General features: G+C 41.2%; 1 protein-coding gene and 1 long non-coding RNA gene across 7 annotated transcripts in view; both read left to right on the top strand.

The window, feature by feature from the left end:
- Positions 1-4,741, top strand: part of FER1L6 (fer-1 like family member 6) — an 83,378-nt gene extending 78,637 nt beyond the window's left edge. For 4 of the 5 annotated variants that reach the window (XM_042835291.1, XM_042835299.1, XM_042835307.1 and 1 more), the window contains 2 exons: positions 889-989; positions 3,661-4,741. In XM_042835291.1, the coding sequence (XP_042691225.1) occupies positions 889-989; positions 3,661-3,847 (288 nt within the window). In that variant the 3' untranslated portion in view covers positions 3,848-4,741. Of the gene's footprint in view, positions 1-888; positions 990-1,646; positions 2,658-3,660 lie in introns of those variants that run through there. The other variant, XM_042835314.1, reaches the window with a different exon arrangement.
- Positions 4,742-7,604: 2,863 nt separating this feature from the next.
- LOC122169337 overlaps positions 7,605-23,032 on the top strand; it is a 21,179-nt gene continuing 5,751 nt past the window's right edge. The window contains exons 1-3 of one of the 2 annotated variants that reach the window (XR_006171552.1): positions 7,605-7,642; positions 19,783-19,890; positions 22,127-22,183. This is a non-coding gene — a long non-coding RNA (uncharacterized LOC122169337). The remainder of the gene's footprint in view (positions 7,643-19,782; positions 19,891-22,126; positions 22,184-23,032) is intronic. The other variant, XR_006171553.1, reaches the window with a different exon arrangement.

Raw genomic sequence — 23,032 nt, 5'->3', positions numbered from 1 at the left:
CTTTCTATCACCTGAGCAAAGCTCTAGGACTGCATGACATTTTCTGCATGCAGATTTCATTTCTAGATATCTTATTTTTGTGATGTGGGAACTCACTGCTTAATCACTCACGACTGCCTACATTTCTCCCCATTGTTGGACTGTGCCTTCTCCACCCAAGTCATTCATTTTCCAGTGGAGCCATTTAACTCTGCAGGGACATGTGATATCTGCTGTGAACAGAGAAGGCTCTAGGGAGACCTGATAGAAGCCTTTCAATGTCTAGAGTTGGAATATAAGAAAGAAAGGGTCTGACTTTCTAGCAGAGCCTGTTGTGATAAGTCAAGGAAAAATGGCTTCAGACTAAAAGAGGAGACTTAGACTGGATGTAAAGAAAAAGTTTTTTACAAGACGTGTGATGCAGTACAGGAACACGTAGTCCAGAGAGGTGTTGGATGCTCCATCCCTGAAGACATTCAAGGTAAGGCTGGATGCGACTCTGAGCACCCTGATCTAGCTGTAAGTGTCTTTATTTGTTGCAGGAAAGTTGGACTAGATGACCTTTAAAGGTTCCTTCCAACTCTAACAATTCCATGATTCCTTGACAAATTTTGCAACTAGTCTTCTCAGATGAATTACATTATAATTTAGAAATCAAAAAAGTTATTTATGGGTCTGGGAGAAAGCATCCTACCTCTCCCCCTCATGGTCCTGTAGCATAAATCAGGGATTTTGTGCCTGGCTTTTCCTTTGTGTTTTTTCTTTAAATGCAAAGACTTCCTCTTCTTTTCTTTAATCAATTTCCTTCATCCTCATCTGGTTCCATAATTTCTCCACTAGCCAATTCCTGCTGAGACTTAATTATAATTACCCAGTAACAGATGATTACGTATGATCTCCCTGATGCAGGGCAAAGTGGAAGCTGAGTTTCACTTAGTGACAGCAGAAGAAGCTGAGAAGAATCCGGTAGGCAAAGCACGAAAGGAGCCGGAGCCCTTGGAAAAACCCAAGTGAGTGGGAACGGACTCACTAAAAAGCTGTGCAGGGGCATTCAGCAGGACTGGGGAGGAGCAGCTCTCCTTACTCTTCTCTTTCCCACTATAACCTTGAGCAAACCATTTGGCTGACTTGTGCGTCGTTGCACTCTCTCATGACAAGGCTGGCTGCTGGTGCTCTGAGCTGGCAACACGTTCCAGATGAACTGAATTGTCTTCCTTTGGAAGCCAAAATCAATCACACTGCTGCCTGTTTGTCCTCAGCTGCAGTTCACACACAGGCTTGTTCCATAGCTGACGTAGTGTATGATAACCTCTTCAGCCACTGCTGTCCATACCTGATACCTGACCACCAATTAAAGTCAGAGGGATATTTATTACATGAAGAGGATAAATATAAACCATTAATATTTCAAGTGCTGTAAAACAATTGTATTAGTTATGTCTGGTTTTTGGTTTTTTTAATCTGACCATTATGAGTCAGAGCCTTAGTATTAGGAAATGAATACTCTGCACAAATTTGAAATTGCTAAATATTAGTTAAAAGCTGACCTCTGCCTGCACCCGTCTCTTTTTGCATAAATTAATCACATGTACAACATTAAAATCAGACCATACTGGAATCTTTTCACTCTAACAAAAAATACATCTCTTTTTTTTTTTCCTTCACAGTCAAAAGAATGAAGATGCTTATTTTTTATCACAGTGCTTTTAATGAGGACATTTCAAGTGGTTTAACAGAAGCAGATGATCTAAAAGATTTTATCTTATACTTTTTGCCACTTTAAAAAAGTATTTAATCAGCTGAGGGTTTTGCACGTAGGAAAAAAATATGCTCTATCATCTCAAGTCCTTTGTTCTGTAATAATAAGGAAGTAGATGCTACATAAAGCTTCTAAAGATCAATAGCAAATCATAAAGGTAATCATTGCAAATTCTGTTTGTTTTTTGTTTGTTTGAAATACATCAGGAAACATTAAAAATGAGAAAATGGCATAAAGGCATAATTGCCAACAGCCACATAAAGGACATAAATTTAGTTTGAAAATTAGAAGCATCAGAGACTCATTGAGAACAAGCTTTGGAAAGCCTTTAATCAATCATTTTATTCAATATCTTTCTTTACCCAAAGGCAGAAAGGGTGGACAAAGATTAAATGTCTGGAGACTAAAACAAATGAGAAATAAAGTGCATGGTTTTTAGCAGTGGGTGTGATTTCCTACTGGCAAAACCACTATAAGGCTGTCCATCTCTCCATCTCTGCCAGAGGATGCTTTTTGGGTAAATACTCTCTGTTATAACACATGCTGCTCTAACTGGTACCAAATTCTGTTGCCTGTGTTGTACAGAAAACAAATTAAACAAGCCAGTCTGTTTTTTTCCCCCCCTAAAGGTTAAGAAAAGCCCTCTAGTTGGAACATGTGAAATAATGACTCTATTGCATACACTGTTTTGCAATTCCTTTTAACCCAGAGGGCTTATTTTTTTAATATTTATTTCCTGGCCATTTCCACTCTCACTATAAAACAGTCTTCAGTGAAAATGTATTCAGTTGGCCTTTGAGATTTCTTGAATTTCTGTCAGATTTACATTCTGAATAGTGAATTCTCCTGATGACTAAGTTATTGTTTAAATTCCTTAGGCAGCTTTCTGATTTAAAATATGTCTACTAATTTTTGTAACCCTCAGTCTTTATTTTATTCTCCTTTATTTTATTCTCCTTTATTTTATTTTATACCATCTGCACTATTATAGTGGTATTTTATAACATAGAAAATTTGCACCCAATTTTGCTATTGTTAGTGCTGCTCAGCACTACTGCATTCTACTATTGCTGCTCTACACTACTGCAGATCATCCCATCACACATGCTCATAGATGTTGGCTCACCTCATTGCAAGGGTAAGGCTGCTGAAGTCAGAGGTGTAATGACCTCCCAAGCTATGTGATGTGCCAGAAGAGAGATTACAGCAACATATTTCCTAAGGGGAACTCTGCTTCCCTGGCTATGCAGCCAGCTGAAGAAAGTGGTTACGGAGCAGAATGAACAATATTTGGAAGAAACAGAGGATTGCAGAGCACAGATGTGCCTCACCATAAAGTGGCTAATCTTCCCCATATACAATCTACCTAGATTTTGGGTTTCCTCTCATCTCATTTTCAGGAGGCCTGTTTTAAAACCCTGACAACATGTCGCTTGGTGCAGTATGCTAGACTGAGCTGACTGCCTGTTATGGCACTGTGACTATCACCACACAGACTTTTTGTAGTGACGCATTACTCCTTTTGCAATGCTAAATTCTTTGCAACAAATAGAGAGCTTTCATACCCAAGTTTAAGATGCTTGTATTTTTCTTTAGGATTTCTCACAATCTTTTCTCTAATTCTGAGCCCAACATCTTGCCCTAAATTGGAAGAGTTAGGAATGGGGAACTGGAATTTCATTCTTAGCAGTGTAGAACTTGAAGCCAGGGGTAGGTGTGTGACCCAAGAGTATGTGAAAATCATAGCAATTCTCTCTAAACCTTTTAGTGGACTGCCAGGAGCTAAAGGTCTAAAGGTCTTTTTTTGGGTGAGATATATGTTTTGTAATGGGGTAATTTTGAAAATAACTGTATCTTTATATACAGTTAATATACTGCCTTTACAAAAGCTTTTGTTTCTTTTTTTCTTTCTTTTTCCTTAGCCGACCAGACACATCCTTCTCTTGGTTTGTCAATCCTTTCAAGTGTTTGTACCACCTGATCTGGAGAAATTACAAGAAGTACATCATCATCTGCATAATTCTGCTTATTCTCATCGTCTTCTTGGTGCTCTTCATCTACACGTTGCCAGGTGCACTCAGTCGTAGGCTAGTTGGAGGAGGAACATAGGATTACAGCTCTCATGGTAACCAATTGTACACAAGCGCTTCAGTTAAAAATAAAAATCAGGCAGAGTTAGTGAACCTGAAATACATCTCACTCCTTGTAAACAGAAACCATAACATAACTACTCCTCTGAGAAACTGGAACTATCTTAGAATATTTTCACATCTTACTTCTTTGGCTGCTCGTTCAGACTCTGCCTTACTGTATGTACATCATCATTAACATCCTGCTGTAGCTTCAGTGGCGGTGATAACTTCATTCTGCACCTAAAAATGAGTTTAGAAGTGAATTTTTTTAAAATGTTATGCAGAAACTGATTTGTCAATCATGTGTTTATTACAGAAAAAATGATTAAATATAGAGAGAAAAATCTGTGCTCTAACAAATGTACAGTTCTGTTGTTGCACATTTTTGGAATTAATTGTTTGCAGTGGTTTTCAATGATTTTATAAAGGTATGACTATTTTGAGCTAAAATGTTTATTAAAAAATCAGAAGTTCAATTGGCTCATTTGGTGTTCTAATGAGAATTCAACCTGCATCTCTCAATAGGAGCTCTGTGCTCTACAAACACATCTCACAGTTATAAACGCAGCAAGTGACAGCGATGGGAGGAGGCAGAAGAAGAGATGGAAAGAACTTCTTTCATCCGCAGTCTGAAAGTGCTGAAGATTGCTGCAGGGAAGGTATCAGAAGATGTAGGCTTTAATGCAGGCACTGCAGTAGCAAATAATCCTCGTGGTGGAGGGGAGAGTCCTGATGTTGGAACAGAGGGAATTGGGAATGAAAAAGGGAAAGGCTGACGAGCAGAACAAGCCATAGAGGATTAGAGAAAACAAGGAGTAAAACCTTGCAGGATAGTCAATATGAAAATCTTCACCCTACTTAAAAATAAAGATACTGCAGCTGTGATGCATGAGCTGTCATGCCTGATAACTTAATGATCCCATCTGGCCTCAGCATGGGAGAACATGGAGTAGGCATAAAAACTTCTTCCAGCCTCACCTGTGGTTACTTGTGCAGACAACTTTTGAGAAAACACCATTCATCATACTCCACTTGTACAAAGTGTGAGCACTTTGAAAGGACTTCACCTTTAGCAAATTTTGAAGTATAAAAATTGTGGTGAAAGTGTCTCTTCCTCTTTCTTTCCCCTGATATAGAGGAAGATGGAAATGGAGGCAGATGGAAATGCAGGCTGAAAGCTTCTCAGCTTGGCCAGCAGGATGTGTCTCTTCGTAATTCTTCTATATCTCATATTCTAAGTACACCATGACTATAACTGAATTATTTAGGTAGGTGAGTAATGACATTGCACTTAGACATTGGTCATGGCACTGAGCTTGCCAAAGTTCAGGAAGCAGTTTAATGGTTGAATCTGTGCCAGATAAACACAGCAGTGCAAGAAAAGGATGTGGAAATGTGCTGCATACCTTGAGTCCATTGTCACCTCACAGTCATCTACACAAATTTTGCAGTTGATCCTGTATGAAAGAGAAAAGGAAATCTTATTTCTCCCACCATATAAAAATACTATGAATTTTGGAATAACAGTTTAAAAGCTCCCATAAGAGAAAATAAAATTATTTTGATGCAGAAAATGAGAGATGAATTGCAACAGCTGGAATATGTTGTGACAGTCATAAAGGCAGTGATTCTGATTTTCCTCCAGTGTGCCAGGATAACAGGCCTGATTCTGCATGGCAGCTTCTGTGTCCATGTGTTCTTACTCTGCTTGTTTTTCCTTACTGTGTTACTGTGACTGGGAAGCCCTGCCCTTGCCAGAGGGTCATAGAACCGTTAAGGTTGGAAAAACCACTAAGATCATCTAGTCTAACCATCAACTCATCCCTATCATACCACCAAATCATGTCTCTAACTATCACATCTATGTGGTTTTGAACACCTCCAGGGACAGCCTGTGCCAATACCTCATCACTCTTTCGGACAGTAAATTTTTCCTAATATCCAATCTGAGCCTCTCCTGGCTCAACTTGAGGCCACTATCTCTCATCCTATCACTGTCACTTGGAAAAAGCAGCCAACCCCCACCTTGCTACAGCCTCCTTTCAGGGAGCTGTAGAGAGCAATAAGGTCTCAGTTCCCTCAGCCACTCCCATAAGATTTGTGCTCCAGACTCTACAACACTTCATTGCCCTTCTCTGGACACACTCCAGAGCCTCAATTTCTTTCTTGAAATCAGGGGCCCAAAACTGAACACAGTATTCCTGCTGCATGGATCCAGAACCAGGCACCAGTGCTGGGCCCAGCACCAAGCACAGTGGCAGCATTTATTATGAGATGCCTGAAATGACAACTCCCTGTAAGTTCTGGTCAGAGTCTGGATGAGCAGTGACCTTGTAAATAACCTGTCCCCCTTCTTCCCTTGCATCCCCTAGCAATTAGCCATCTCTTTCACCCCTGGTGCCCCTGGTGTCTTCAATCCTCTGCAGCACAGCTGCTCCTGACCCCTTGCTCTGCTGAATACCCATCCAGAGAGCCCTGCAGTCGGGGCTAAATATGGCACCACTCATTCAAAAAGCCAGGAAGTTAACTCCTCCACAGGTCTTAAACTGCTCAGGCTCAGTCTTATAAGAACACTCAGTGCACGTAGGCTGAGCTAGATAACGTTGTCTCACCAGGCAAAGAGAAATTAGATATGTTTTCATTACCTTCCAGATGACTGCAAAGTAGCTGGAGAAGTCGGGCTGTCAGTGGGCATTAAAGAGACAAAACACGACTCTGCTCTGTGTTGAACCACTCAAATAGAAGCCAGATGTTATAGTTCTGCATCTTATGTGAGCTATGATGGCATGGCTTCGTGATTAACGGACAGTGGGGTTTACACTGAGGATTATTGTTATTACCAAGGTCTGCTATTGGTCTCATATAGTAAGAGCTCCTTGTTCTGAGCAGTTATCTCAGCATTGGTCTGCGATTACACTGGCTTAAGTTTGAGACCAGCTGGCACAACTTGGAGCTTTATCAATTGGTTGCTGATCAGAAATGGCTTATTAAATAGCTGAATGCTTCCACTGGTAAATATAAGAACTGAGAATAAAAGAATGAATCCTAAAATTACTTGGAAATAATAGCCTACCACTGCTGATTTAAAAAGGCATGTCTTGCTTAGAGACGCTTGTCTTGCAGCAATAAACACTGCTTTTTGCTTCCACAAATCTATTCAGGTAGGAGTAGATGTTGCTTTTCTGGTGGGCAAACCTGAAAAATGAAGATACGAATGCCTGTACTGCTGAAGACAGATTCAATTTTGAGATCTAATCATTTTTGAGTGCCTAATTTCAAGTACCTTGGGGATGATTTTTAGACACAAACTCACTACTTGCTGACATTTCAGGAGCAGAGTAGGAAGAGAGTCTTGTGATTAAGTTTTTGTGGAGCAAGCTTTCTGTTGGTCATCTCTTTCGGCTCTAGGCTCTATCTACAAGTAACTGAAACTTTACATTAAAAAAAAATTGTACAAATTTACAAATGGTACCATCAAGTGTCCAACAGCACAATGGCAAAAACAGTGAGAGGCAAATAGGCCTCTGGATGGATCACTTGTTCTGGTGTGTATGGTAACTGCTGAGTCACGGCCTGAACCTCTGATTGATCACCTGAGGCGAGCCATGAGTCAGCCAGAGGAGCACAGGTGAAGGCAATTCACCTGTGCTGCCAGAAGGGGTGGAGCCTGGCTGCACCCCTCCTAGACCTATTTAAGAGCTGGCTACCAGAGGGGAAGGATCTCTTCTGGAGATCACCCCTCTTGGTGTCTTCTGGTGAGCTCAGCTGAAGGGTAAGCTCTTCCACTAATTCTCTTTGTGGTTGTTGTTTACTTTGCCTAATTCTCTTGATTATATTGTAATCATAACATCTTGATATCTATTGATTATACAATTATATTGTAATTATAACATCTTGATTATACATGGTGATACAGCTTAAAAACATCCAAGGAAAATAAATGGAAAGCCTGCTTTTCAGGAGAAAAACAAAGCAGAACCTAATCAAGATATAATGTGAAAGAGGAATCTAGTCGTATTCATAAGTACATTAGAATGAAATCTTTGTAAATACCATTATTGCCTAAGTCAGAAAGAAGAAGCATTGCTGCCATTGCAGAGCAGAGATGTGGAACCAGTTGCTTCAGGGGAATAGAGGAAAGTGACAGAAAATCACTAACAGATATTTGCTATCAGGTCCTCCCCAAAAGGGAAAGATACTGGAAAAGAAACTTCAACACCAAATGGTGAGGCTTCAAAGGAAATATCTATGAATTCATACTTCTGTCATCTCCATTGCCTTGGTTAGGGAACATATGGTGGCATGGTAATACTACAAGCAAGTAAGCAGATGAAATGTCTCATAAGCACCAGAATCATTGAGCTTGGCCAGTGAAAGCAGAGAGTCAACAGCATGCTACCACAGGGGGTCTTCCTCAGCCTTGTCTGATTTCCAGCTGTAAAAGCAGAAAAGAGCTGCTAGCATAGATCTGACTATATGATGGCATGTAGGTGACGGTGAAAGGTGGCTCTTTGGGTGTTGACAACTTCTAATAATTTTGCATTCTTACAGAGTTAATTAGAATAAAAAAATTCTTAAGTCTTACAGTCCACAGCAGAGCAACTCCCAAAGAATAAACTTGCTCTTTCTGGTTCTTACTATGGAAGACTGCAACACAGACCAACTTTTACCTGCGTAAGCAAAAGCTACCCAAGCCTAGCTGCAGAACACCACCTGTTTATGTGTGCTCATCTGGAAAATAAAATAGTGTTAAACGATTGCTGAACTTGCTGAAAGTTAAGGATAGGACCATGTGCAGCACCCATTACCAGCTATTCCCAACTCAAAATACTCTTTTCAATCAAAAAACCTTCAGAAAAAAACTTTTTTTTTTTTTTTTTTTCTGCTGGTGCTGTGGCTGCTTTCTTTGAGCCACAGCTTTCACCAGTGTATTGGTCAGCATCTGGGTTGCACGCCCATGGCTGAGTGTAGCAGATGGCATCTTCAAAATGCTCCCAAATGCTAGAAACAGGTGGTTCAGCCCCTCAGTTCAGGGGATTTGATACCAATTGAAAACAAATCACTCCATCAATTAGCCCATATATCTGGAACGTTTCAAGGAGATTAAGGCTTTCAGGATAAATCAGGTTTTGCCAGAGTCAGAGCAGTCCTTTCCAACACAAGGGCATAACCATGTCTCAGGTGAGTTGCTGGGCTTTGAACTCTCTGTGCAGAAAACCACCACAAATAGAGAGATACTACACCATTTCCTGGCTCTGCCATTGACTCTCCCCCTTTGCCTTTCATAGAATCGAGAATCATTGATGTTGGAAAGGACCACTTAGATCGCCTAGTCCAAACATCAATCCATGTACACAGAATCAGGTTTTCAGGCAGACCACAAAAAGGATCAAGAACTGTTAGATCTATACACCTTTCCATGTAGAGACACCTAACTATAAACAGCTACTCACTCTTGGTGGGATTACCATATGAAGAGCAGCCATTCATACCCAGGTAGCATTAATGCATAATGGATATAGGATTCATGCTTTGGCAAAGCCATTTCTTCTGCTAAGCAAAGCAAGGGGGGAAAGCTAAGCTGAAAAACAGACTGTATACATCTTTATCATTCAGTTATCGTTGTTCTGAGACAACAAATTCAAAAGCTGTCATGCATCATGGCAGAGGTAATTCTTCATGTTTTTTAAATTCAGTATGAAATAGCCTGATATCTCGAGACCTCCTGGGTTTTGGTGAGGTGGGTGTTTTTTCTGTTTAGTTTTAGGATTTTCTTTTTTCCTTGAATGTTCCTGAAAGTTGAAATTCTGGACAAATTTGAGAGACTTTTTAAAGACAAATTTCTGTACTACCAAAAAAATATTTAAAGACACTATGACTGATGTTCACATAACCATAGCTCCAGAGACTCAATACCTGGGCATCACCCTACCATTACTCCTACTCCCTGGAGGTCTCTCTCCAGTTTTCAGTCCCCATATCTCACCGTCTCAGGCCAGCCTTGGTTCCTTAAAGCAAGTGCAAGGTCTCCTCCACATCCAACCAGTTCTCACTAAAGAAAAATGTGGTCACCATCTCCCAGGATATGGTAAGGACATATGTGAAATAGGAGGGCATTACCCACGCTTTCAAATATTATTCCACAACTAAAGGTACCCTATAGGTCTTCCATACTCTTCCATCCATGTAAGTTATCATAGCATCACAGAATCATTCAGGCTGGAAAAGATCTCTAAGACCAACTAGTCCAAAAGTCAACCCATCACCACCCACAAAGCTGTTCCCTTCAGTGCCATATTTCCACACTTCCTGAAATATTACATGTTAAGATAAGAGACTGCATGGAATATTATAAATCCAATCTCAATACCAGTGCAAGGTTTGTGTCACTTTATTTATTTATTTTTTTTTTCCATAAAGCCCAAAAATATCTTTTCAATATTGCAGTTGCTCTTGCTTCTGAGGTGCCAGTGAGGGTTTGTTCAAAAGGTTACTTATTTGGGTCATGAAATCAATGGGATCAGTGGGAAATTGCAGAGGGTTTGTCCTGCTCTACATACAGCACAATGCTCTGCTTTGTCCCCAGCCAGTTTAGGGCATTGCACCAGGCAGATTAGCTTCTGTACTGACTAATGAGTACGTTAAAATGACTTTTACATTTGCAAGTAACAAGCGCCCTGATAACATGATAGAAGAATTTGTTTCCTCCATACGTTAGTCACTGCAATTGCCTGGAGAAGCTCCTCACTGTGCTGTGTGTTGCTGTGAGCTCCAAAAGGGATATTTATGAGCTTGGCTGAATAGCCTGGTTTGTCTACAGCTCCAAAGTGCAGGGTGCTGCTTCCTTGCAGACAAATTGATACTTTTTGTATCAGTTATTTTTGACTGGGGAAAAGTTCAACCCAAGACCAAGCTCCAGACTCCCAGACATTTGGCTCAGGACAAACCCATTCCCTTCCATTTTCTAATTAAGTTCCCATCTCAAAAGCAAACAGATAGCAACTTTCCACATCTTTTTGCTTGAGAAAAGATTATTATAATAATCTTCCAGCCTGTGTCTTTTTTTTGAGGATTGCTGTAAGCAGACATGGAGGCCTATTAGAGCTACATTAATTAGTGGAGAGCGTGCATGAGCTTCCTGGATGCCTCTCTGCTGTGACTCAGAGATAACAGAGGCTGCCTTCATTAAGAGCAACCTGGAAAGATCTCAGGCTGCTCCCCTCTCTCCTGCTGCTCAGCTAGCCCTGGCTAAGCCCTCCACGATTACACTGACAGCTAATTAATGAACTAATTCCAGCATCCTACCCTTCCACATTTAATTGCTCATCAGAGCACAGAACTCCATATTGCAAATTCTTGAAAGGGCTGTGCGTAACCTATTGGTTTAGGAAGACTGCCCAGTAGTATCTCTTGCCTCTGCTCTGCTCGTGGCAGCCATTCTTTCTGCTGGAGGGAAGGGTAGGCTGGCAAAGAGGAAGAAAAGCATCTCCAGTTTCCATGTTTGTCCCCAGCCTGCATTAGCTGTTTCTCACCAGGCACTGCAAGCATGTCAATGCAACGTTAAGACATCTTCCCAAAATGGCTCTTCAGAAAATTATGTACAGAATTTGGCTTCCATTTGTAGATGCTCACTGCCTGCCAGGACTGACCTTGCATACTGAGGACAATGTGCATGCTTAAGGGATAGGAATTTATTAGCTCCTCCTGTTATTTGAGCTTGGCACATGCTTGAAGAGTTTCCTCTCTGAAAAGTGAAGTTGGGATACTTTGTCACAGTAGCACTTTTATTTCTACAGCATCTGTGTTGGGGAGAGAAAAGACGGAAATATTCAACTCTTTTATTGACTCCACAGGTTTTGATTAGGACCTTTTGGGTTTTTAAGAACAAAGATTAAGCAGACAGCTAAAAAAAAATCATGTCCCATCAAGTCTGCAAATATCTAGATAGGTCACTCAGAAGATAATGCCCCCTGTTTGTTTCCATGGAAACTACAACAGATACAAAGAGCAGAATAGCACTATGTGATAGAGCAAATTCTCAGTTTCAGAACACTATTTTTCAACATAATCACCACCATTAGCTGTGCATTTTCACCAGGGATGAACAAGCACCTGCATGCTGCACTTGTAATGGTCTGCAGTAGCAGAGATGACCTGCAGCTGTCACTGCTTAAATATACCATCCATCACTGAGCTCACATTCGCTGTTTGGTGTCCATAAATGTGCAGCACGTGTCAATAAATGCCAGTGGGTGTTTTTTTTTCCATGGAGGAGTTCAGTGACACACCTTTGCTTCGTACACATTTCCATGTCAGACTCCGTTTTGTCAGGTTGCCCCTCTGCTGCCACCTGTCACATGGCAACAAGATGCAATGGGACAATGTTGGGAAAGTTCAATCTCTACTGCCATACCATCAACATCAGACTCTGACATCATGGGCCAACATCAGAAAAACAGGGGCACAATTTTGGAGCAGCCCTCATAGGTTTGTGATGCAAATTTCATTATAGGCCCCTACAATTCCACTGCCTGCTGAGCCCTGCAGATCCTCAATCAAATCCCAAAACTTATGGCTTATTTCCAAGAACATCACTTTTCCCCAAGCAAATAAAATTACACCAGGCAAATTATTTCCCAGCAAGAGTTTGGTGACCTGAGGGGTTCTTTCTGTTGCAGCCAAAGGGGTAGGTTGCACCTGCACCTGGAGTGATGAAGAATTTGATTTACAGCTGGACCAAGATGTCCTAAGGGATGCATGATGGAGGATGCTGATGCTGCTGAGATCCCTCAGTGTTGATCAGGATCAACATCTGTAGGAGTCTACCCCACATGACCTATTCTTATCTTTTCTCTGTGGGATTACATGCTATTGTTGAGACAAATCCAAGAGAGACCCAGCTTCCCCCGAAAGTGAGTTAAATAAATTGTGATCTGTATCTCAGGAAACAAACAAACAAACAAACAAACAAAAAACCCCAACAACATACAGTGCTTCTGAGGAGACAAAGCAAATTTGTCAGTGAAAAAATGCTATTTTAACCTGGGGCAGTCTGTGAGTACTTTGTACATGAGAGCTCTTTGTACAGAGAGCTCTTTGACTGCCTTGCTTATAATTATATTAACTAAGAGCTTTAACTAGGCTCTTATGAATATGCATGGCTGTGATCTCCTTCTTAACCCATCAAAATGCTTTTCATCCCAGGGTCTTAGGAATCCTTGTGAGTTGGTTGTGCTTGCTGCTGCATACCTCTCTGAAAGGCAGGCATGTGGAGCATGGCTGAACACCCTGTGTGCAGCTGTCAGGCATCTGCTGAGCTGTGAGCAGCCAACATGTACCCTGCTCATGCCTTGCAGAGCTCTTCTGTTGATATTTGCTTAGAGCAGAGTTTCTGAAGCAGAGTTTCTGAAGCACTGCTAATCATAGGATCATAGAATTATAAAGGTTGGAAAAGGCCACTAAGTTCATCTAGTCCAATCATCAACTCACCACCCAGAAATTTAGAATGTGACCAAATGAACAGGGTGGAGAAGATTCAGGCACATCATTTGATGCTTTTCACCAAATCTACCTGATCTGCCTGATTCGGTTGTTGGCAACCTTGCCCACAGTATGGGGGTGGAACTGGATGGGCTTTAAGGTCTGTGCCATTCTGTGATTCTATGATCTGACATTTAACCATAATCTGTGCTGTATTTGCACTGATCACTTCCTGTTGTTGACTGCAGTGGTGCAGCCTCATGCCAGGAGTCTGTCTCATCATCTCTCTCAGTGTTTATATATTGGCTTGCCAACACCCAACAGATGAAGCATGAAGTGGCTGCTTCCATTAAATAGCAAAATTTGTCTCATTTACACAAAGTGTTACCGTCTCTTCCTTTTTCTTAATTTCCTGCCAGTAAAATAAGTAATTCATAGTTATATGCAGGGTTTTTTTTTTCTTTTTTCCTTTCTTTTTTTTTTTTTTTTTTTTTTTTTTGAGCAAGTCCTTTAAAATAGAAGTTGCAGTTACCAGCCTACAGGACCCTCTAAATCAACTCAGATTAATAAGGATGTTGATAATGCAAATGTGTCGCTGCATGTTGGCAAACTGCAGCACTGAACTCTGTCATTCTGGCATCCTAAAGCAAAGCCTATGCAAACATTTCTCTAAAAAATAAATACTATAAATCTTACTAATTCAAGACAACGTATGTAAGTAAAGACATCATCTAGTTTTCAGACCAGTCAGCTCAAAAGGAAAATTTCAGAAAGCTTATAGGCACGCATGAGCTTCTTCAGCTCTGCAATAGAAGCAGGAAGCTTCCAAGGCAGGTAATGGAAGAGAAAAGCTGTTAGTTTGATTAGGTATCAGCCCATCTCTGAAGGAAAGGTGGTTGGGACCTATCAAGTAGAAGGATATTAATGTAACACAGAGAAAGGTGCTGAGGCAGTTATCTCCTGAGGCAATGTTGTGTGGAAAAAGGGGAACATGGAGAAGTTATCAGGAAGAGAAATTGTATGCCATAAAAAGCCATTGCTACAAAGCCATTGGTTTTAGGGCAGAACAAAGTTACAGAATTTAATTTCTCATATTTGGCAGAAGTCTTGTAAGCTTCCTTAATTCAGTTTTTGAACAAACAAGCAAAGAGAGTTTGTATTTTTGGAAGGTTTTAAAAAGCCTTTACATAGCTTACCTTAGCAGAAATGCAGGGTAAATGCAGCACACTTTCCCACTTCTTGAGTATCCAGCCCACATATTAAAAAAGCAGCCTCCATAACCCCTCATGTTCTCTTCAGGGAAGACTTGCAGATCTACTTTGAAGATCTGAAGAGCATGCAGCCAGGATGGTGCCTTGTGCCCAATGTCGCCATGCTCCAACTTTGGTGGAACCATGTCTAATAACACATTAGTTCTGTACAGTCACACTCATACCTGCAAGATAGTTTAAGGGCCAAAATTTTGTCCAGGTAGGAAAGGCCATCCCCAGCAAGGTGCTGACTGAGATTGCCATAGGAGATGGAGATGGGATTTCTGGGTAATTTCAGGGAACATACTTGATGTATGGAAATCCACTTTTTGCAAGCTAACTTTTGGGAAAATGGAGAAATGTGATATTGGGACATAGATTTTTGAAGGAAGATGTTCTCTAATCTCTGCATACAAATGGGCTGCTCCTGGGCACAGGAAGAATGGCTGCGTTGTTGGGGAGTTGGATATCCTGTGTTTTCTGAGCATGTTCACAAAGACAGCCACAATTCAGCAGAAAGTTGCACTGAAAATAAGAAAAAGCAGGGAAAAGTCACTGTAATTTACTCTTAGTGCTGACAAGAGGGGAAAATGAGGCATTTAGTGGTTGAGAGAAACTCAGAAACCTGGAAGATGCTCAACCACTCTTCGTACAGCTGAAGGGGTGTAGTTTTCCCTTGTTCTAACACTGACCCATTCATTTATTGCAGTGTAGAAAATAAAATCAAATGTCACCTGCAAGAAAACCTCAAGAACAAAGGAGGGAGCAGAGTTCAGCATCAGAATCCTCCACCTGAGCTATGAGACAGAGCTATCTAATGCCTTAGAAGGGCCTCTTCTGCCATGTAACTAGCAATAGGACTAGAGGGAATGGCCTCAAGCTGTGCCAGGGACGTTCATGTTGGTTATCAGGAAAAGATTCTTCTCAGAAAGAGTGGTGAGGCATTGAAAAGGCTGTCCAGGGGAGTGGTGGAATCACTGTCCCTGGAGGTGTTCTAGAAATGTTGAGATATTGTCCTGTGGAGCACAGGTTAGTGGAAAAGATTGGTGATGGTTGGACTCGATGATCTTGGGGATCTTCTTCAACTTTGGTGATTCTATTATTCTATGATTCTATACTCTCCATCCCTCCTCTCAGCTTTCCCAATTTATTCTGCTTGTTCACTGTAATCAATGTTAGATGGGGTGGAAATTGTTTTTTAGAACAGGTCTTCATTCAATATGACACGCCTTCTCTATTAAACATAGACAAATTGGAAGCTTTCTGGGAGAATTAATTCAAACTCTTGCAGACTGCCATTAAGACAGGCTGCCTCCCATAAATAAAAACCTGTCCAACCAATATGTATGGAAATTGACTCATTTGGAGGCTGCTTCCTGCCTCATCTCCAGGTCTCTAATGAAAGAAAGACTTAGATAGACCTACTCATGCAGAACTTAAAAGTAGCCTAAGATGGCAAAGAATAGTCAGAGGTGTGAGAGCCACTGAACACAGACAGCAGAAGATGGGAATCATGGACAGACACATCTGAGTCTTCAGAGGCAGTGAAGATGCATTGATTCTCACTTAGAGCAAACTTGTCTTTCAGAAGAACAGCAAAGACAAAGCCTCTGACAGAAAACAATACTTCCTTTTTATTTTTGTCTTTCTTTTACCTTTTCCTCTTCTCTTCTCTTCTTCCTCTTCCTCTTTCTCTTCTTCTCTTTTTCTTTTTCCTTTTTTCTTTTTTTTTCTTTTTTCTTTTTTCCTTTTCCTTTTCCTTTTCCTTTTCCTTTTCCTTTTCCTTTTCCTTTTCCTTTTCCTTTTCCTTTTCCTTTTTCTTCTCCTTCTCCTTTTCCTTTTCCATTTTCTTTTTACATTTTTCTTTCTCTCTCTGGTTTCTTCTTGAGTAGCAAGAATTATGCTGCAACAGGATTTACCTTTCTGCTTCTTGAAGAAAACAACTGTGTAGCCTTGCAGCATACTGACGAGACTGAATGCTATGAAATTGGGCACTCAGATATGACTCACAGCTGAGAACAACACCAGCACAATGGGACAAAGCCATGCAAGGCAGTGGGGCTCTAGGTTGCATGTCATTATCTTCAGAGCAGAAGTGGCAATCACCAAATTGTGTGCCTGGTCACCCCCTGATATTGTGCCTGAAAACAAGCACAAATTGTATTGCCCCAGTTAGAGACAGGTGCGCTCTGTGGCTTTGAGACTACCCTGCTGCTGAAGTGCCCCTATATGCTTTCTGAATATCATCCTCAGGACCATTTAACCTTTTTTGTACTGTACTGAGCAGTCTGCTTGAATTTCATACATCATTCATGCCAGAGATATCTGCATTGGCACCAATCCGTGCAGTCTTTCCCAGATAATAAAGCCCACATCTGATCCATCTGAAGCAGTTACAAAGCTCTTTCTGTTCACAGACCACTCACAGCCCAGAGAAGCAGTGGGAGGATTGAAGCAGCATGTGTTTATATCCACTATTATGTGCTCACCTTGGGAATCACTGCACCATTTTCAAAATATACAATTAGTTTAAGGTTGAAATATACAATTAGTTGAAAGTTGTTCCCTGTGACATGTCTGCTAATGAACATTTAAATAACAACTCTGCAGCCAAAGTACTGCAGCTGTGAATCTCTCCAAAGACTACTGTATTTCTGAAAAATAAGAACATTTTCTTTCAGATGGTGGAAAAAATACTGTAGGTTCCTCTCCTGAATGGATGCTCAGCATGGCTGCAGTCTGAGAGTTGTTTTTTTGTCCTTAACTACTATGGGCTTTTCCAAACTTCCAGAGCATCCCCCACCACACAGGCATTAGGTAATCAGCATGTGAAACTTAATTCACATTAATTCGCTCTGTTAAGAAAAAATAATGCAGATTTTCCCTTTTCCAATGACTTTTCTGCTCAGTATCCTGCCCCCAGGTAGTGACTAGAGTTATGAAAACCCCTTCAGCTGCTTTCCAACAGCCCACTCACTGGTCAATAAATAAAAATCACCAGTGAGCCTCTGCGACACAAGTGTGGGTTGGTGTGGGAGTGAACAAAGATTGGCCAACTCCATCTGCAGCAGTAGTGCTTGTAGCTCTTAGTCTCTGTGGAGAGATAAAGCTCAGAAGGACAGTGGGTTGCCTACAGCGTATGTACAATAAATGCATCTTACAACATGTGATTTAGTAAAGCAAAAGAAATGCCCATCATAAAATGGCACTAGAGCTGCAGGACCAGCTGGGAGGACAAGGGAGTTCCTTTGCATTTGTATGTCTCCACATCTATCTCCAAAAAGTATATGAAAGTGGAAGATGTTAGAGTAGACGGCCCCATGTAACAACAGTCTGATTCACCGAGGCTGCCTTCTTATTACAGGGAGGAACCAGCAAGTGAAATTCAAATATATCAAATATAGATGGGAGATAAGGAAAGAGTTTGGCCATAGCTGATGCCCTGGGAAACATGGGGAACAAGTCTAGCCAAGGCTGAGACTTCAGGCAATCTGTAGGGTCAGATACAGACTAGCACCATGCAGGGAGGTGATGCCTGAACTTCTATTTGAGCTCTCCAGTTGCTGCAAATACCTTAGAGCTCTTTGGTGAATGTCAGGAACAATTCTGGATGGGGAGAGTCTGAGGTTGGCTTTCTTTATCTTGTTTTACTGTTCTGTAATCTTGTCCCATGTTTAAGTGCAGATACCTGACTGGTGTATGGTGGTGGATGCCCCATCTCTGGATACATTAATTTAAGTTTAGGCTGGACAGGGCTGTATTTGGATAACTGTTCCAATACAGAAATCTCTTATATTCCTGCCTGGTGTTCAGAGCATTGCTGTTTTTCAAAATTTCAAAATTTCAAAATTTCAAAAGCAGAAAAAATCATGGCAAAAACTTCAGAAAACAAGCATGCTTTTCCAGTCTGTTAATTAGTGTTTCTAAAACTAATTGGCTGAGGAGTTAGTTCATGCTGCAAATAGGTGTTTAACTGAAATAAAGCCCATTTCATAATGAAAACAGTCCAGAAGAACCGCAGCAGCAAGCAGATCCCATTCGGGAAATCTAGTAGTGTCTGAACAGCCTTCTCTTCCTAAGGGTACCAACAAGATACAGAAGGTGTAGGAGCTTTATACTGTGCTGTGGCAGCAGAAGCAGTTGACATAGTGACACTGGCACGCTGAGATTGAATAGATATCAAAGGCTTATGCTTCATCTCAGTCTCCAAATTCAGTGAGAGTCTTTAAAGTTTGTAGAGATAAGGGACAGAGGTTGGTTCTATGTCAGCTCTTGGAGAGGAAATGAATGACACTTTCATCACTTTCTCACTTTATTTAGGCACCGGGGGAAAGCTCTGTGCAAGACATTAATGGTGTTTTGAGAGACTTTCACATCTTGCAAAAAGTAGCAATAAATGATCTTCTCAGTGACTGAGCATACATAATTGATTTCAGAGGCCATTAAGGTTGAGGCTGACTCTCTGACTGCAGTCTTTCTGCTTGTCAACTGCAAATGTCTCTACTGTGTTTGTATAGAACTGTGGTTTTTTAATGCTTGTTTGTTTTAAATTAGTTCCTCCCATTTGGATCAGAGGATCAAGAACAGCAGAGATTGAAGATTTCCCAAACTCAGTCCTTCCAGTTCAAATCAGCAATGGAGCAGAGAACTGGAGGAAACTGAAACTTTGTTGTTGGTTGGGTTGGAAGCTTTGCTGTACCTCAGGTCCAGGGAGAATTCCCAGGCTGGGAAATTTGAGCTCAAGTGGTTAAAACTGAGCAAAATTACAAGTGACAGAAGATGTATTTATTAGGGGTGGAAGGGATCCTACTTTCAAAGCAGGCAAGTGATTCATTCCTCATTTGTTGATGTCATTGAAAATGCACCCTGCTCTCCAATCTGCTCATTTTTCTATGTATTTTTGATTGTTTCTTCTCATGTCCATTATGGGATGGAAATAAGCCATAGAATCACAGAACCACCAAGTCTGGAAAAGACCTCTGAGATCATGTAGTCCAACCACCAATCCATCTCCACCATGCCCACTAACCACATCCCTCAGTGCCAAATCTACACGTTTCTTGAACACCTCCAGGGACGGTGACTCCACCCCCCCCCTGGGCTGCCTGTGCCAATGCCTCACCACTCCTTCTGAGAAGAATTTTTTCCTGCTATCCAACCTGAGGATTATTCTCTCTCATAGGAACCTGCCATGTATTTGAAGACCTTTACCGTATTTCTGCATCACTGCCTCTGAACAGACTCAAGTGCTCCAGCTGAGGTCTCATCCATGCTGAACACAGCCTTGTAGGTTAGTAGCAAAAGTAATTTTAATAACTGTGTGACTGGTTAAGCTGTAATGCTTGGGGAACGATGAGGGAGTCAGACAAATCCAGCCACTTTTTTCTGTTTTTTCCTGAGGCATATGCTGCAGCCAGCCTTGGATAAAGATGGAAATGGTCAAAGAAAACTGTTTCTTTACCCTATCATTAATCTCAGTGGATTTATAAAGCTCTTAAAACTTTTCAAGTGAAAGGTGTCTAGGGAATACGAGTGCACAAGAAAGAGTGCACAACACATTGAATAAGGGTACTTCTAAATCTTTTTTAAATCTAAATCATTATAGAATCATAGAGTCATAGAATGGCTTGGGTTGGAAGGGATCTCAAAGCCCATTTATTTCTAATCCCCCTTGCCTAGATCAGGCTGTCCAAGGCCCTATACAACCTGACCTTTAACACCTCCAGTGATGGGGCATCCACAGCTTTTCTGGGCAGCCTATGCCATTGCCTCACCATTCTCTGAGTAAAGAATTTCCTTCTCACATCTATTCTAAATCTCCATTATTTTAATTTAAAACTGTTATCCTTTCTCCTCTCACTACAGTCCATGGTAAAAAGTCCTTCCTCATCTTCACTGTAGGCCCCTCTTAGGTACTAGAAGGTCAATACCTTAGTAAGGTCTCCACAAAGTCTTTGCTCTTCTAAACTCAGCAAGCCCAACTCTCTCCACCTGTCTTCATAGGAGAGGAGCTCCAGCCCTCTGGTCATCTTTGTGGCCCTCCTCTAGACATGCTTTAAGAGGTTCATATCTTTCTTATGCCTCAGACCTCAAAGGTGAAACAGTACTCTATTATATCCTAAGTGGATTTATGGAATATTAAATGCTGAATCCAAGTGCAAGAGATGCCAGGAGAAAAGCTTCTGAAAGGATTCAGAGAGAACATGGATATTTCAAAAACTAAGTGAAATGCAAAAATGTTGCATTGTTGGATAAAAAATTGCTGAATTCATTTAAAATTCCTTTCTTTTCTTTTTATTTTTGTAATGTAGCTCCATCTGAGGTAAATCAGCTATAAAGCCAAGGGAACCATATTGGCATTGCACTTTGACTAATCATGATAGTGAAGCATTTTGAACAGTCTTCTTCTATTTCAGTGCATTCTTTTGTTTAATAAGACTAATCCTTTTTTAGTAAGAGTTTTATACAGTGTACTGCAGTTTATTTATTTGTATCAATGCAGCATGAAAACATTCCGGAGACCAGAAGAGATGAATTGTGCAACAGCAGCTGGTTTCTGCTGGCTGGAAGGAATGAATGTACTGGTTGTAAAATGGATATTCTGTTTTCTAGAAGGAAATTTAAAGTGGATATTAAAAGGATAGACCAGAATAGAAAAGAGAGAAATACAGAGGACTCAGGCACAGGGTGTCCAGAGGAGCTGTGGGTGCCCCATCCTTGGAGGTATTCAAGGCCAGGTTGCATGGGGACTGGGCAGCCTGAGCTGGTGGGTGGCAAGCAGCCCACAGCAGGTGGTTGGGACTAGGTAATCTCTAAACCTATACTGGGTAAATCTCCAGTCTAAGCCACTCTATGATTCTATTACTAAACAAGAGATATTGCATCAAGCAGGCCCTGGAAATGACCCAGCATGGCAGCATCTTAAAGCCAAGTGGGCAAGGTCAGTGAAGGGGACTGTGAAAATGCTGCATCCCAGCACCATCAGTGAAAATACCTACCCCATCACCTGGTAGTGAGCCCAACACCTAAATTCTCAGTTTGATGTAGGAATCATATTGCATAAAAGCCAGCATGGTAAATAAGAGTGATACAGATGCTAAGCCACTACAAGGTATGTGACAGGGAGGAGGGAAAAGTTAAATTCACCTTTATCTATCAATCTTTTCCCAGAGTTAGTGCTTCAGTTATGACTATAGTTTATCATAATCTTCTCAAACAGTGAAAGACTTTGCGTCCCATCACTCACTAAATGGAACAATGCCACAGTGACAGCACTTCAGCTGGGGAAGGCTGATGTATATAAATTCTGTTTATTACTTTTCCATAGTCAAAAGTCAAATGCAAGCTTCTGCTTTTGCTCAGTTTCTCAATTTACAAAGCAATCTTTCATTTTTCATCTTTCATAAGAAAAGGGGTGGGCTTGCGTATTTCTTAAGTATGCCTTTTTGCATATGTAAATTCCATTATGCTTAAATGAGAAAGAAATACACTGTCTCGCTGTTCCCTGCTCCCCCCCTTGCCAATAGAAGACGATGGAAGTTCAGTCAGACCCCTGGTTGCTGTTGCTGGGATACAGTCAGCAGGTAAGTGTGAAAAGAGGCAAAATAAAAGATGCTATTGCAACTAGCAAGAGGCAGAGTGTTACAGATGCAAAATTTCTCAGTAAAGAGCCAGAAAATTAGAGGGAAATGACTTTATTTAGGAATCACCTATATAAAGACATTTAAATATAATGAACTGATGTTGAGATTATTTTAAATTTTGAGGAAAACATGGTAAAAAGAGAGGCTGGGTCTGAAGACTGGAGGACTATCAGACATGTACAGAAATGACCCTTGTCTGGTGCCTGGAGGCTCAGCCAGTGAGGACCTGAGCAAGAAGTGACAGTACTTGCATAAAAAACATCACTTTGTTTCGGCATTCAGCTTTATCTGATCTAGCAACAGATGAATGTAACCACTACCCAGTCCCAGCTGTGCGATTGGTCTTTTGGTGATGGCAATCAGCTGCCTCCCTTTACACCAGCAGAAGTGGATTCCACTTGGAGCTCTGATTCCTCCACAGAAAATGAAAATAATGGAAATAGAACTCTTTCTGTCCTTGAAAATCCGATGTAATTCCTGCTCCCAAGTGTTCCCAAATATTCCCGAGTGCCATCTGCCAGCACCTCCTCGTAACCCTCACAACAGCTCTCCCATCCTGCACAGTCCCTAAGTGTCCCTTTGTGGACACACATGCTGTGGCCCACTGTGAGTTTGGTTGCCCCATCACTGGGTCAGAAGCAGTTCAGCTGGAGGGTGTACAAATGGCAGGAGGATAAATCTTCAAATGTATGTAAATGGGGTTTTATGCTCAGCTTTGTCAACCCTGATCATCTACTAGGAAATTTCAGGGGGGGGGGGGGGGGGGGGGGGGGGGGGGGGGGGGGGGGG

This window comes from Centrocercus urophasianus, unplaced genomic scaffold, assembly GCF_019232065.1.
Source record: "Centrocercus urophasianus isolate 14NV4802_14NV808 unplaced genomic scaffold, USGS_Curo_1.0 seq_11, whole genome shotgun sequence".
Classification (NCBI taxonomy): domain Eukaryota; kingdom Metazoa; phylum Chordata; class Aves; order Galliformes; family Phasianidae; genus Centrocercus; species Centrocercus urophasianus.
This window is presented reverse-complemented; position numbering and strand designations above follow the sequence as displayed.